General features: G+C 33.0%; 1 protein-coding gene across 1 annotated transcript; it reads right to left on the bottom strand.

Moving 5' to 3' along the window:
* LOC126898141 (uncharacterized) lies at nt 1-3,990 on the bottom strand. Its single transcript, XM_050672090.1, has 4 exons — nt 3,267-3,990; nt 755-2,309; nt 345-694; nt 1-212 (listed from the first exon to the last, which is right to left on the bottom strand). The coding sequence occupies exons 1-4, from the start codon at nt 3,988-3,990 to the stop codon at nt 1-3; spliced, it is 2,841 nt and encodes a 946-aa protein (XP_050528047.1).
* Nucleotides 3,991-14,754: the final 10,764 nt, after the last annotated feature.

Genomic DNA, 14,754 nt, shown 5'->3' with positions numbered 1-14,754 from the left:
TCATTNTCTCACGTCGGGGTTTCTAATTGCTGTTATAATATTTTGTAAATATTCATCATTTGCCTGATCTACTTGAATATTGATTGATTGTACTAAGTTAATATTTACGTCTTCGCGTTTTATTGAATCTAACGGAAATAGTTCGATTTTGCCGTTCCCGGTTTCTGAATAAGGGTAACGCGACAAATGGTCGGCAGCTTTATTAAAAATACCTTTTTTATAAATTATTTTAAAGTCATACCCCATTAATTTATTTCTTATTCGGTTAACTACGTTGGATTCCGTTTTTATATTCATGAAGTTCGTTAAATTTTTATGGTCGGTCCAATCTGTTATTTGTCTACCGTGTAGATATTGTCGATATTGGGTAAATGCAAAGTGTATGTCTAAAACTTCGAGTTCCATTGCTGAGTAATTAGATTCAGTAGAAGTTAATTTTTTGGAAGCATATGAAACTGGTCGAATTATGCCACTATCGTCTTTTTGCTGCAAAATTACGGCAAGACCTTCGCGACTCGCGTCTGTTACGATTATCGATTGATAGTTTTCGTTATAATGTGCTAGAAGAGGCTCACTAGTTAATTTATTTTTTAGTTCTTGAAAAGCTTTTTCGTGCTCGTTTGTCCAATTAATTTTATCGCGCTTACTTTTAAATATCCTTTTTGTTAAATCTGATAAAGGCTTTGCAATTTTACTAAAGTTTGGGATGAATTTTCGAAATTAGTTAGCTAGCCCGAGAAAGCTACGGAGTTGCCTGATGTTAAAAGGCGATGGAAATTTTTTTATTGACTCTAGGCCTTGTTCGGTTGGTTTTATACCTTGTGAATTTATTACGTTGCCTAAAACTTTAATTTCTTGGTATCCGAATTTGCATTTAGATGGTTTTAATTTGAGGTTGTAGTATGAAAATCTTTCTAATGTAAGTTTTAGTGCATGTAAATAGCTATCAAATGTTTTGCCAAAAATGACACAGTCGTCGAGGTAGCAAACATTGTTTTTATAATTAAGGCCTCCCATGATTTTGCACATGGCAGACTGATAAATGGACGGCGCGTTATTAAGGCCCATTGGTAATCTTTTGAATTGATAGTGACCGGTTTCTGTCGAAAAGGCTGTGTATTGTCTCGAATCTTTGGAAAGTTTGAATTGGTAAAAACCGCTCGATGCGTCTAATAAGGAAAAGTAATTGTTACCTGCCAAGCAGTCATAGACGTTTTGTATGATTGGCATAGGAAAGCTTTCTCGTAATAATATTAAATTTAATTTTCTGTAATCAAGAACCATTCTATATTCTTGAGGGGTTTTACCTTTTTTATCCCCTTGTGGTAAATTTTTTCCTACTAAAAATATTGGATTAGAGTACGCGCTTGTAGATGGCTCTATTATACCTGCTTTTAAAAGTTCTTGAGTTTGCCTTTCGACTTCAGCTCTTTCTATGGCGCTTAATTTAAAATTTGGTAGATTGATAATTTGATTGTTACTTAATTTTAGTTCGATTTCAGGGAGGTGAGCCTCTCCCAAATCGTATTTGGTTTTTGAAAAAACGTGAGAAAATTCATTTAGTAACGTATTTAATTTATTTATCATATCGGGAGACAATGATGGATTGATATCATATTTCATATTTTCAGACAACGTTCGCGACGTATTGTTATTGCCACGGGTGAATTCTGCGAAATTTTTATTTGAAGCGCGTTTGTTCATCAATGGTTCTCTGACCACGTCTGCATTGTTAGAAACTCGAGATAGCAATTGTTGGTTCTTATTGTTTTCCATACTATCAGTGAAATCGGACTCTTTAATTCGCTTGGTTAAAATATCGCGCCTAACGCTTAAGGAACTCGAGTCATTAATTTTAATAACTGTAAGAAATTTAAAATTTATCTCCGTGTTAGGGACATATACCAGGGGTGTCCAATGTCTCCGTGAGAAAAGGACGAACACGTTTTCGCGATGTGGCTGAACAAATGCAATGACGGCGGTATTATTGACGGAAGGCTCGTCGCCTTGAGAAATTATTAATATTTTATTAAAATGTGAAGCGACTGCGGCCAAGTCTTCTGAATCCAGCCATACTGGCCGTTTCGCGGAATCTATGTTTAATAATTGTTTAATGCCGTGGGAATCTATGTCTATATTCTTATTTTTCAAAATTTCAACTAAAGTGTTCACGCCACAAAATCCGTCTTTGGGCACGTGTTTTAATATTTTGGTTCGCGCAGCCATATAATCAATGGATAATTGATTTTCATATTTATCGTCTATCAATTGCGCCGCGGGCTTACTATCGCTATTGGTGAATTTTATTACTATTTTTTTGTTATTATCATATAAGGTCAATGTTGAATTGCGCATACACAAGTTTACCATGTATTTATTCAAAAAATCATAACCCAAAAGATTATCCCCTTTCAAATTATCAACTACTGCACAATCGATTAAAAATGAATGATCGTTAAAATAAACTTCCAAACAAATTTTTCCTAATAAATTTAGTGGTGTACCATTCGCTGTGGTCAATGTCGCGTTATTTGTCGGATGAATAGTGTATTACGGCAGTAAAAGGGCGCTGTTAATTATGCTCGTTGACGCGCCTGTATCGATGATAAATTTAAAATTCCGATCATTAAAAATACCTGCAATAATTGGTTCATTTGTTTGTATTCTGTGATGAATGGGATTGATATTGTTAATAGTACAGCTAATTATCTTATCATTTTGTTTGATGTTGTCCGAGGTTTTAGAAGAATTAATGGATGGTGATTGACTAGGTGGTGTAGGAGCGTCAAAACTCAGCCTAGTCTCCTTGTTTTGACTTACGCGTTTTTTGTAATTTCTGGCGGTGCTTCGATCGCGGGGCGAGTTTCGTAAGTTATTTGCTTAGTGACCCCACCGTTTGAATTTGTAGGGTAAAAAATATTTTTTATAGGATCGTAGAGTAATAAGTTNTATATTTTTAATAGAATCGTAGAGTAATAAGTTTGTGGAAGAGTTCGATCCGAATTTATTGTTATACTGCGGGTTTTAGACATTATTAGTGTTTTCATTACGCCCTATGTAATTATTTTCACGTTTATAATTATTGTAATTTCTAATGTTGTTGTTTCTATTTTTATTTCTATCATTACTATAGTTATTTTGGTTGTAGTTTTGCCAAATTTCCTTTCTGTTATTTGTAAAATTCATATTGGGGCGCCCAGAATTATTTTCAAAACTCCTAGCAGGGGGTCTATAATTATTCCTATTGAAATTATTTCGGATATTACCATTATTGTGATTAAAATTTCTGTTGTTATTACTATTGTTGTTGTATTGACTCCTATTATTGTTGTTTCGCTGTTCATTGCGGTAATTAGTAGTACGATTAGTTGCTCGATTATTGCGTGGTGGCCTAATATAGTTTACTTCGGGGTTATTTTGGATAGACAACGTCAAAATCTCGACCTGCTTTTTTAATTTCTCTATTTCACTGTCCTTATCAGTTTTATCATTTAACCCTGCGTTTCTTTCTAACCTTTTAATGTTTTCATCGAGTATCTCGAGCGAATCCAAATTCATATTTTCTAATTTTCTAAAATACTCTTCTGGCAATCCTCGTATAATATATCGTATTACATGTCTCTCAGGCATATTTTTATCTACTCTTTTACATTCCGCCTTTACATTCAATAAATATTCCTGAATCGTCTCCGTATCTGTTTTTCTCCTTGATTCTAAATTTTGCTTTTTTAATCGAACTTGCGCGTCCGAGTTGTAGAACCCTATCATTGCTGTTTTTGCTGCAAGCCAGGTTAAGTTATTGTTTTGTAATTCAATCGCTTCGAATACCGTTTGCGCCATATTGCGTAAAGAGATAGGTAACATAATTAATTTTTTTGGGTTATCCCAACTATTAGCGGTTGCTACGCGTTTGAAATTATTGAAAAATCTAGTTACGTCTTCGGAAAGTTGACCTGCGAAAATTGGTGCTGGTATTGCGGTTACAGCCATAATTCTTTTGTTATTATTAATATTTAATTAAGCCGGAAAAATTGTAGAAACTGGGCTGTTAGTTTCTAAATTTAGTGTTTTGATTTCGACTATTATTTTTTCTAATGTATCGGGTGTAGTGGGGCCACAAGAAGAGTTTTTAGTTTCAATAGTAGGAAGAAACTTTGTATTTGGAAGCTTTTCAATATCAGACTCGTCGTCCGAGTCGTATTTTTCGACAAGCGGCGGATGATTAAGTTTCGGGCGAAGTATAGCAATAAGACTATTTATTGAACTATTGATTGGTTGCTCGCTGTTTAAACTGCCTAAAATATTAATTAGATCGTTTTTCGAACAGAAAAGGTATGTATATCCCCTATTGTCGGCTTTTAAAGTTGTCAGTTTATCGTTAAGAGATAAGGCAGCAAAGCTTTATGCTGTATATTTCCTCGTGCTAACACGCTTAAATATGGTAAATCGTTCTGTTGAAAGAACAACGGTAGCGCCTACTGGGTGTTTTATATTGTTACACCTTTGAAAAGCGTAGGCTATTTTAAAATTTTTAAGGTTGTCTTTAATGATTTGAACGATTTGTTCTTCGTTCAAATTGTTTATATTAGAGTCCTTAAATCCTAACGTTTGCCAAGCGGTTTGACTTATGCGGATCGTTTGATTATNTCAAGCGGTTTGACTTATGCAGATCGTTTGATTATTCTCGACGCGCTTAAGATAATAATTATATAAAGGCATATGCGAATTTTAAGCTAATTTCTTAAGATAAGTATAGATATAATTATGAAATGCTGTTTTAAAATAGAAAATGATTTATATTAATGTGTTAGTAATATACTTCGTAAAATTAAATAATTATATTCGTCAAACGGCAATTGGTACTAAATTAAAGCAATATAATTAAAAAAAAAAAAAATTTGATCGTTGTTGGTATATCTATTAAATTAGCATAATTAGGGGCAGATCTATTCTGTTAAGAACAGAACCCGGCGCCTCCACCAGACTGCAACGTGCTTTCCCGCTAGGATCCTAACAGTTGGCTAAGCTGTACCTTAACGGGGCAACGCTTATAATTTATATCCCACTAGAAGGGCGGTTAACAGTTTCGTGACCAATAAATATAGACTCTTAACTAACAACGATAACAAACATTTATTTCTATTTAATAGTATATTTAAATATAACCTGACTGGATCTCTAGAGATGTTGTGGTATCCAAGTTAGGTGAGCGACAGTGGCGAGCGTACACAATCCGATTGTAATAAAATAAATCTAATAATTAAATTAATTGTAAAATGTAATATTGTCGGAATTAGGTTGTAGTAAATAAAGTATAATCTGTAATAAAAAATGAGTAGCCACGAGCGTGGTAAAATGTCGACTGACTGTCGTTATATATTTATTTAATGAAGAAGAATATCATCGGTTTTGTTTACACCCGCGCGTGCCGCATATCTGTAGTAGGTCGTAGGGACGTTTGTGCTGATCAGGCACTAGTATGGTATTGAAATGCTAATGTTGGTTAAGGACGAATAATGTGTACGTTACACTGGCATGATAAAAAAATGCAATATTATCAATAACTGAAGTAGAGCTAGATTCCTGGATAGTATATTTTTTATCTTCATAACTTATTTTCTGTAAACACTTTTTGATTTTCTCAGATGAAACACAAATATATTTGTTTTGATTTGAAGCAACTGGTAAATTTGATTCACAAATTGTATCTGAATCTTTTTTTTCCTAATGCATAGACATTTATGATGTAAGTAAATTGAATATTTTCTTGAGATTAGAACACTTTAAATTCATCAAACATTTTGTGTTACTTTTATTTATGTCCAAAACTATAAATAATTTTTAAAAAAATGAATACAAAATATTTGCTTAACCAAAAGTTACTAAAGATGTTAGTACCCGATGGAACATCCTCTTTACATATTATAATTAATTTTACTTTTGATTCAGAAGAAATGGTAACTCTATCTTCATCTAAAAACCCAGGGTTAACATTGAAATCTGTGATTTCTATTTCCTTTATAAATGATAACTTTTTTTTTGTTTTGGATCAGAACCGGCTTTTTCCAGCATTCATTATTCTTATAAACGCCGTTTTTCTGAACCACTTTTTAATTTAGTATTCATTTTAGTTAGAAATAAAATTTACAAAAAGAACAAAAATTGGCATAAATAACTTTTATATTACGCTTCACTGATGTGTAGTATTTATAGCAGACTCGTTAGACGAGTTGACGGTGGCGCGCGTGTCAGCCAGTATATTTTTATTATATTATATTAATGAATAAGTATGAAATAATAATAGGTAGTTATTAGTAATACGGCCTTCATATAGACCTAAACTCGTCTAAACAAAGAAAACCTATTGAATTTACAGATTGTAAGTAATTGTCAGATATCGACTACCAAAGCAATAAGAGAAAACCGATTTCAAAATTTATAGTACGTAATTCGTAAATAAAATACGTAGACTTAGTGTTGACAAGATAACAAATAACATACTGGTGACTAATTTTCTTAGAAAACATATTCGTTTATTTTATAAATCTAAAATCAATAAGGAGTCCTTTAAAATATTAAGACAGTTACTAAATAATTGGTAATCTTATTTTTACAACCTTAGTTAGTATCATAACAAAATTTACTAATATTATGGTATAGGAAAAAACTAGTAACCACACTTGATGCTATCTTATCATCAAAATAATAAAAATACTTACATACGACGATTAAAAATAATAATTAATAATATCTTCTTTAATCGTCATGCATACTAAAATAATTACACTATGATAGTCGATATTTTTATAAGTACGATATAAATTTGATATTTTTTGATTTTGAAATTCCGTACGATTTGTTAGGTTGAAAATACAGGTAATACAACACTATACCATACCGGTGGATGGTTACTGATGAACTGATTTATTATTACATGTACTCATACAGATATAAGAAATTGTTTATATGTTGTTTCACAAATTACTGATCCATATGCTCCGGTATCTATTTCTATAATCAGTTTTGCACCGTTTATCATTACTTCCATTGTTGCCGGACCTACTGATAACAGGTTAAAATTGGAATCACTTGTTGACACAATCTGTCCCACTAATTTCTCTGATAACTCCTTAGTGATATCTGATCATCTGACTTGACCTTGATGCCGACGCCAATTTGAGTTCGAATAATTTTTATTCGTTGGTTTTAATTTCGTGTAGCAAAAACATGCAAAATGGCCAAACATTTATGACTCTGGTTCATTTTTCTGGACATTCAGAAGTCGTCGCATGCCTTTTCTCACATTTACCACATATGTTTTTATTATCGTTACAATTTCCATAATTATTTTGCTTTCGTACCGCAAACTGATTAAATGGTTTTTCTTCAATTTCTTTCTCTGCCATTTCCCAACACGTCGCAATTTGACAAGCACTTGCAAAAGTTAGTTTACTCTCTTTTAATAGCAATGCTCTCAATTTTCTTTCCCTGGTACCAAATACGAAACGGTTTCTTAAAGCTTCCTCCAAAAATGCACCAAAGTTGCAATTTTGAGCTTTTGACATGAGTTCTACAATGTATTCTACAATACATTGCCCTTCCTTTTGATCTTCTTTTTGAAATTTATACCGTTCCGAGATTTCATTGATTTCCGTTGAATAGTATACTTTAAGTTTACTTATCAATTCTTTAAAATATAATTTTTTTGGACTTTTTGGGTACGTCAACTTTTTTAACGCCGAATACGCATCATGTCCGATAAAAGTTAATAATGAGGCCACTTTTTTCATTCCTTGCACATCATTTAGTACAAAAAATTGTTCCAACCGCTCAATGAACTCTTCAATATCGTCTCCCAGGACGAATTGTTCTATGCTTCCAAGCATGTTTTTTACCCCAAAAAAACCTTATAATTTTTACTTATACACAGTAAATAAAATATAACTAACACTTAATTAGCAAACCCGCGGTTTTTTTTCCATATACTTGTCGCCATTTATTAGGTTGGGAATACATTTAATACAACACTATACCATTCCGGTGGATGGTTACTGATGAACTGATTTATTATTACATGTACACATACAGATTTAAGAATATACACAGATAACGTATACATATACATATATCTCATACATTACACTATTATTAAAATACAATAAATTATGGTGGAGCGGAAAATCTCGCCGGGCATGTAGCTGCCTCCCCTGTGAGCACACTTATGACGTTGTGAGTCTAAGTACCAAATGTCATCCTCATTAACCAAGTTGTTAATTTTATGGTTTTGTACTTTAATGTCATATTTATCTATAATTCGAAATAATGAGTAATATGAATAAAGCATTTTTACCTGTTAATGTAATCCTTAGTTGTAGTATAAACTTCAAGACATCATTTGCATTTTTCATATTTATTCCATCATAATTTACTGCATACGAGAAAATGGAATTAAGTTTGGAGAACTACTTTTGATTAATCTTTAATAGTTTATATTAATTAGTAAATTCTAGTGACGATTGCTACACTTATATAAAAAATTAAGCAAAATATTCGAAGTGGATAAAAATGTTTTCGTGATATAACATCGACTATGAATTATTATTGATAAACGGTATTGATAAAAGTAATTTTTAATAAACACACGACTTTTATACCATGGTAAATTACGCTTAGGTTACAATAGCCAGTTTATAATTTACCAAACTGTTTTACCAATTAGTTTTTGAATATAAAAATCAAATTTTATTAGGGTAAATAACGTATTCATTAATGAATATATTACTACTTTCTAATATTAGAGAAAGTAATTTAAAAAAAATCAAACATATAAATATATACATATACAGTCCACGACAAAAAGATAAAGGCACAACATTTAATCAAATAAAATTCTATATTTATACATATATGGATTCTATGTACTACCAAACTTCAGGTTATACCCAAATGATAGCAATCTTATATTATTTCTTGATCATAAATTAATAAATGAAGTCTTATCGATGAATTTATTAGATTTTGTTGCGACAAAATTATAAAGGCAGTCAGTTTCGTTGCGTATATAGTAATTGTATGATTAAATTATCTTTATATAATACTTGTAATATACGTAATACAACCTAAATTTATATACTGTATTAACATAATTTGAGTAGTATTTTTATTATTTATGTAATTTATTATGGGAAAAGCAAAACCATTATCTATGGAAGAACGAGGGAAAATTACAGCATATAAGGAATGCGGTCTTCCAAATCGGGAAATATCGCGTAGATTGAAAAGGAGTTCTACAGTGATAGATAATTTTGTAAAACTTGGCCAAAACTATAATTTCAAGAAGTCTACAGGTCGACCGCAAGTATTAACTGATCGTGAAAAAAGAGCAATTTTAAGAGTTGCATCGAATTCTGCTTTGTCTGCACGTGGTATTCTCAATCAATGTAGTGTGAAAACTGGTATTCGTAACGTACAAAGGCTATTAAAAAGCACACCGACACTCATCCGAAAAAAACTATTACGAAAACCACCATTAAATGAACGTAATAAACAAGTAAGATTAGACTTTTCAAGAAACAAAATGAATTGGTCAAAAAGATGGAGAAAAGTAATTTTTTCAGATGAAAAAAAATTTAACTTGNATTTTGTTTAATTCATTTAATGAATTGGTCAAAAAAATGGAGAAAAGTAATTTTTTCAGATGAAAAAAAATTTAACTTGGATGGGCCTGATGGATTTTCGTATTACTATCATGATTTAAGAAAAGATGAACGTATAATGTCAAAACAGGCGCGGTTCTAGGACTAAATTTTGGTATGGGCAACAGTAGATTTAAAATTATAGGTTTTAACTGCAAATAATATTCCTCATTTTCCCCCCCTTCCCCACAACATTTTTTTAATAAAATTATAGTATTATTATTATTAAAGTGTATAGCTTAAAATATTCATATTAATTATAATAGATAGGTAATAAAGGTTTTAAATATTAAAAAATAGAGTAATCCATAGTTTTGAACTAATTATGTATAATTATGTCTATTTAAATAAATTTAAATTTAACTGTTAAAAACGTTCAGACTGTTCAAACTAATTTTAAAAATAATAGTAAGCTAAATTTGAAATTGTATTCTTCTGTTTTTCATGCTTGCATACACTTCAAGGACAGCAGTTGGATCTTTTAATAATTTGTCTGAGTTTTCAAAATCAATTGATAAAAGTGTAAGACTACTTAATCGTGAACTCTTCATAGTTGATCTTAAATATGTCTTAATACGGCGCATGGTGCTAAAACTGCGTTCTGCATTAGCTGAAGACACAGGAATGACCATGACCAATTCAATTATTTTTTTTACATGGTTAAAAGTCTCACCATAGTTGCTTATTTGTTGATGTAGGTCAGATAATGTTAAATTATCCAAAAATAAAGATTTTCCAATCAGACACTGGTTCTTCAATACTTCTATAAAATCATTAGTTGTATATGGTTGATACATATTACCTAATTTAACTAACAAATCTGAATTTAGAAATTAATTTGATTTGGGGCCACTTGCATGGATATAATTCAATATTTCATTGTTTTGGGTATATATATAAATCATTTCATTATTCATGTTATCTAAAATCTAGAAAAAGAGTCTTTTAAATTCATTTTCTGTATCTTTAGAGGACATGTTTTGTTTTTCTTTTCTACTAGTACTAGCACCAAGTGTTGAATAAGTTAAATAGTTATCCAGTGTTGATGAAATTCTCTGTTCTCTTGTTGGACGTAGTGTATCGTTAGGTCCAATATTCGAAGTCTGAAATGCACTTACAGCTTCATTGTACATATTGATGAATATTTTTTCTGACCTTAAATTGATCAATTGTTCCATAGTGGATTTGATCAATTTTGCACAACGGCTATAGTCAAGTGTTGTTGTCTGTAAGTTTAATGATAGAATATTTACTAAAGACAAAATATAATCCAAACAAAAAAGTAATACAATAGTTTTTAAAGAATTCATTTGAATTAGTAAACCTTTAGCTTTAGCAGCTTCCTTAGATTTTGAACTTTCAGTACACTCTTTTAATGCTGTTAATACTAATGTAAAGTTGTTTTTAAAGTAACGAATACTTTTAAATTTTGATACCCAACGTGTGTCACAGTGCATAGGGACTTTCGACCCAGTTTTATCAAAAAATACTTGATACCTTATTGTTGATGATGACTGAAATGCATATACTGCTTCCAAGAGACCTATAGTATCATGTACTTCTTCTACCTTTCTTGAAACGTCAACTAAAACTAAATTCAATTTATGTGCATGGCAATGTATATATGGACACAAATTTCCTGACATATCTTTAATTTTTTTTTGAACTCCGTTGAACTGACCAGACATAACTGATGCTCCATCATAAGACTGACTTACACAGTTACTCAAATCTAGTCCAAAATTATTCAAAAATAATTTAATATTACAACTTAGAGCATTAGCATTTAATTCTTTGAGTTCAACAAATCCTAAAAACCTTTCTTTTATCACTGAATTATGTACATACCGAATACAAATACTCATTTGCTCTAATTTTGCATCGTCTCTGGCTTCGTCAACAATTAAACTGAATATTTTACTACCTTCTTGTACTTCTTTTAAAATAGACTGAGCAATCACTGTGGAAGCTGCACTTATCATATCATTTTGAATTATTTTACTAGTGTATTTTGCATTCTTTGGTAACGCTTCATAAGCTGAACAAAATGTTTGACTTTCAATACATAATAACTTTACAAGCTCTAAAAAATTTCCTTTGTTTTCTGTTGCAATATCATTATTCACAATTTCAGAGATTTCAGTTGTTTCAGAATGTCCTCGCAAACCAATATCTTGCCTAGCACAATATATGGCACACCTTATTAAAGTTTTTAACATTGTCCTATTTCTTGCAACTTCAACTCTTATTTGTGAGTCAATCATAGTTGTAACACTGCCTTGTATTTTAGAATTACACCACCCTTTATGTTTAGCCAATGCTAATTTGTGTGTGTCACATTTATCATGTACTTTAGCCATACTGCCTATATGTTTCCAGTCTGAATAACCATGAATTGTTAGATTACCAGCATTAGGATTACAATGTTGACTTGGTGGTAAAGAATGTCTACAATAATAACAAAAAGTTTGATCAAATTGTATTGAGTACTCAATCCATGGATACTGTTTATACCAAGTACTATTAAAGGACCGTTTACTTTTACCTATAGATTTGTAAGGAAAAACAATATTTGGTTGTACAGGAGGTTGGTCATAGTTTAAACTTAAGTCTAATCCTTTTAAAGATTTTACCAATTGTTTGGTTGGTTCTGGGTTAAGAGCAATACTACTATTTACACTGGTGTTGTCACTAGCTGTAGAGTCATTTGTATGTACTGATGGAGATTTTGGTGTGTCTTCTTCAGTTGTTTTTTCGGACTTATGTTTGGAAAAATGAGTTAAAAATCTCTTCATTATATTAAATTAATAGAAACAACGAAAATTCATATTGAGAAAAAAACAATACAATACAATAGTCATATTATATCTATATAATATGTAATAATTTGTTATCACAATATACCGGCTATTATGAATATAGCTACCGTTCCGAACGTCTGGTGTCGTTCGCTCCCGCCAATTATGAACTAAGATAGTACTATCAACGCTAAAACAGCTGCAAACTCTAGCAGCGNTTTGGAGGTTAAGTGTATATATGAGCTCCAATAAATAAGTATAACAGCATGAGTAATTGTTATCAAGTATAAAAATATTTATTGTTACTAAACAAATATTAAACAAGAGTATATCAGGTTTAAACCAATTAATAAAACAACAAATTACAAAAAAGAAAAGTAATATAAAAAGTATAAGAGCGTGAGCAGTAACTAACGTGTGTTGTAAAAGATCGAGAAGACTGATTCTACCAAAACTAAACAAAATAACAGTTACATTTTTTTATCACATACAAACAGAAACGACACAACACGAATACCAACAAATAAATTCACAAATATAATTCATGCGACATAAATGCGGTAACACTGGTGACTGATAGTGGCTGCACGGCCACAATACTCCCCCTAACGGAGGAAAAAACGAACTTGTTTACGTTTTTTGGCTGACATGGAATCCATAGGTCGCGCTGAATAACTGTGGTCAATGAGTGGGTCATCACGCAGAACAAACGCCGGTATTAACCTGTCGATGGAAATCCATGTTGTACCGTTGTCTCGCTGAATCTTGAAGGTCTTTGGTGTGCGCTCAATCACAGCAAACGGTCCCTCGTACTTCGGTTGCAAAGGAGGTGTAACCGCGTCGACACGAACGAAAACATGACTGACCTGCTCTAGTGCAGCCGGGATGAATATCGAACGACGAGAGGCGTGATCAGTTCCCGGTGTTGGTCGCAGTTGGGACATACTTTGTCGTAATTTGTCGGCAAAATCCGGTGTGCGGGCTGTTGAAGGGGCTTGATGAAACAGTTCGCCAGGTAAACGTAGTGCCGTACCGTACACCAAATCAGCCGGCGCCGCATTGATGTCCTCTTTGACCGTACAACGGAGGGCAAGTAGTACAACAGGTAATTTTTCACTCCAGTTGACTGTAACACTTGCGGTAAGAGCAGTTTTTAGAGTGCGATGAAACCTTTCAACCATGCCGTTCGCCTGAGGATGATAAGGTGATGTGTGAATGTGTCGAATTCCCAAGGTGATTGACAATGCTTTGAACAACTCAGATTCAAATTGACGTCCCTGATCTGTGGTGATGAAGTCTGGTACTCCGAAACGCGAAACCCAGTTACTGACAAGCAAAACTGCGACAGTATTAGCGGACATGTTATCTGCTGGCCATGCTTCCGGCCAACGGGTGAAACGATCAATACAAGTTATCACATACTTGTTTCCCTTTGAAGGAGGGAGCGGACCGACAATGTCTAGGTTTATGTGACCGAACCTACGTTCGACGGGTGTATAGGGCGCGATTGGAGAAACTGTATGCCGATTCACCTTGACCCGCTGGCAAACTATGCAACATTTGACCCACTTGCTTATGTCCTTTTGCATGTTGGGCCAACAGAAACGTGATTGGATCAGGTGCTGGGTCGCTTTTCTTCCACCGTGAGCCAAACTATGTAAGTCTTCAAAAATTTTTCGACGGTGCTTACCAGGAACGTATGTGCGAGCTGTGCCTGTCGAAAAATCCGCATATGTTCTTCCGTTTTTTGAATGGTGTACTTGCAGAAGAAAAGAACATTTTTTGTCGCCCGACAAAATGCCCTGCAGTTCTTGATCTTCCAGTTAATCATTCCACCACTGGTCGTTGGTCGGGGTATCAGCTTCCAGTACAGAGATGTCGCTACGGGACAGTGCATCTGACACAATGTTTTCAGCGCCGTGTATAAATTCAATGTTACTGATGAATTGTGACAAGAAGGAAATTTGCCGTACCTGACGGTCAACCAACTTCTCATGTTTCTGTGTAAACATGAAAGTAAGCGGTTTGTGATCAGTGCACAAAATTGTTGAATGACCCTCGATAATGTGGATGAAGTGGCGGGTGCCAAGGTAAGCGGCCAGTAGTTCTCGGTCGTATGTGCTATACTTCCTTTGTGCTTCTGTGAGCTTCTTAGAAAAGAAACCTAGCGGGACCCACTGACTACCTTGCAAATGCTCCAGAACACCACCTACAGCGATGTTGCTAGCGTCGGTGCAGATGCGTAGTTGAGCATCAACTTT

This window comes from Daktulosphaira vitifoliae, unplaced genomic scaffold, assembly GCF_025091365.1.
Source record: "Daktulosphaira vitifoliae isolate Bord-2020 unplaced genomic scaffold, ASM2509136v1 Scaffold_2, whole genome shotgun sequence".
NCBI classification, from domain to species: Eukaryota; Metazoa; Arthropoda; class Insecta; order Hemiptera; family Phylloxeridae; genus Daktulosphaira; species Daktulosphaira vitifoliae.
Note: the sequence above shows the minus strand (reverse complement) of the source record. Positions and strands in the feature narration are given on the sequence as shown.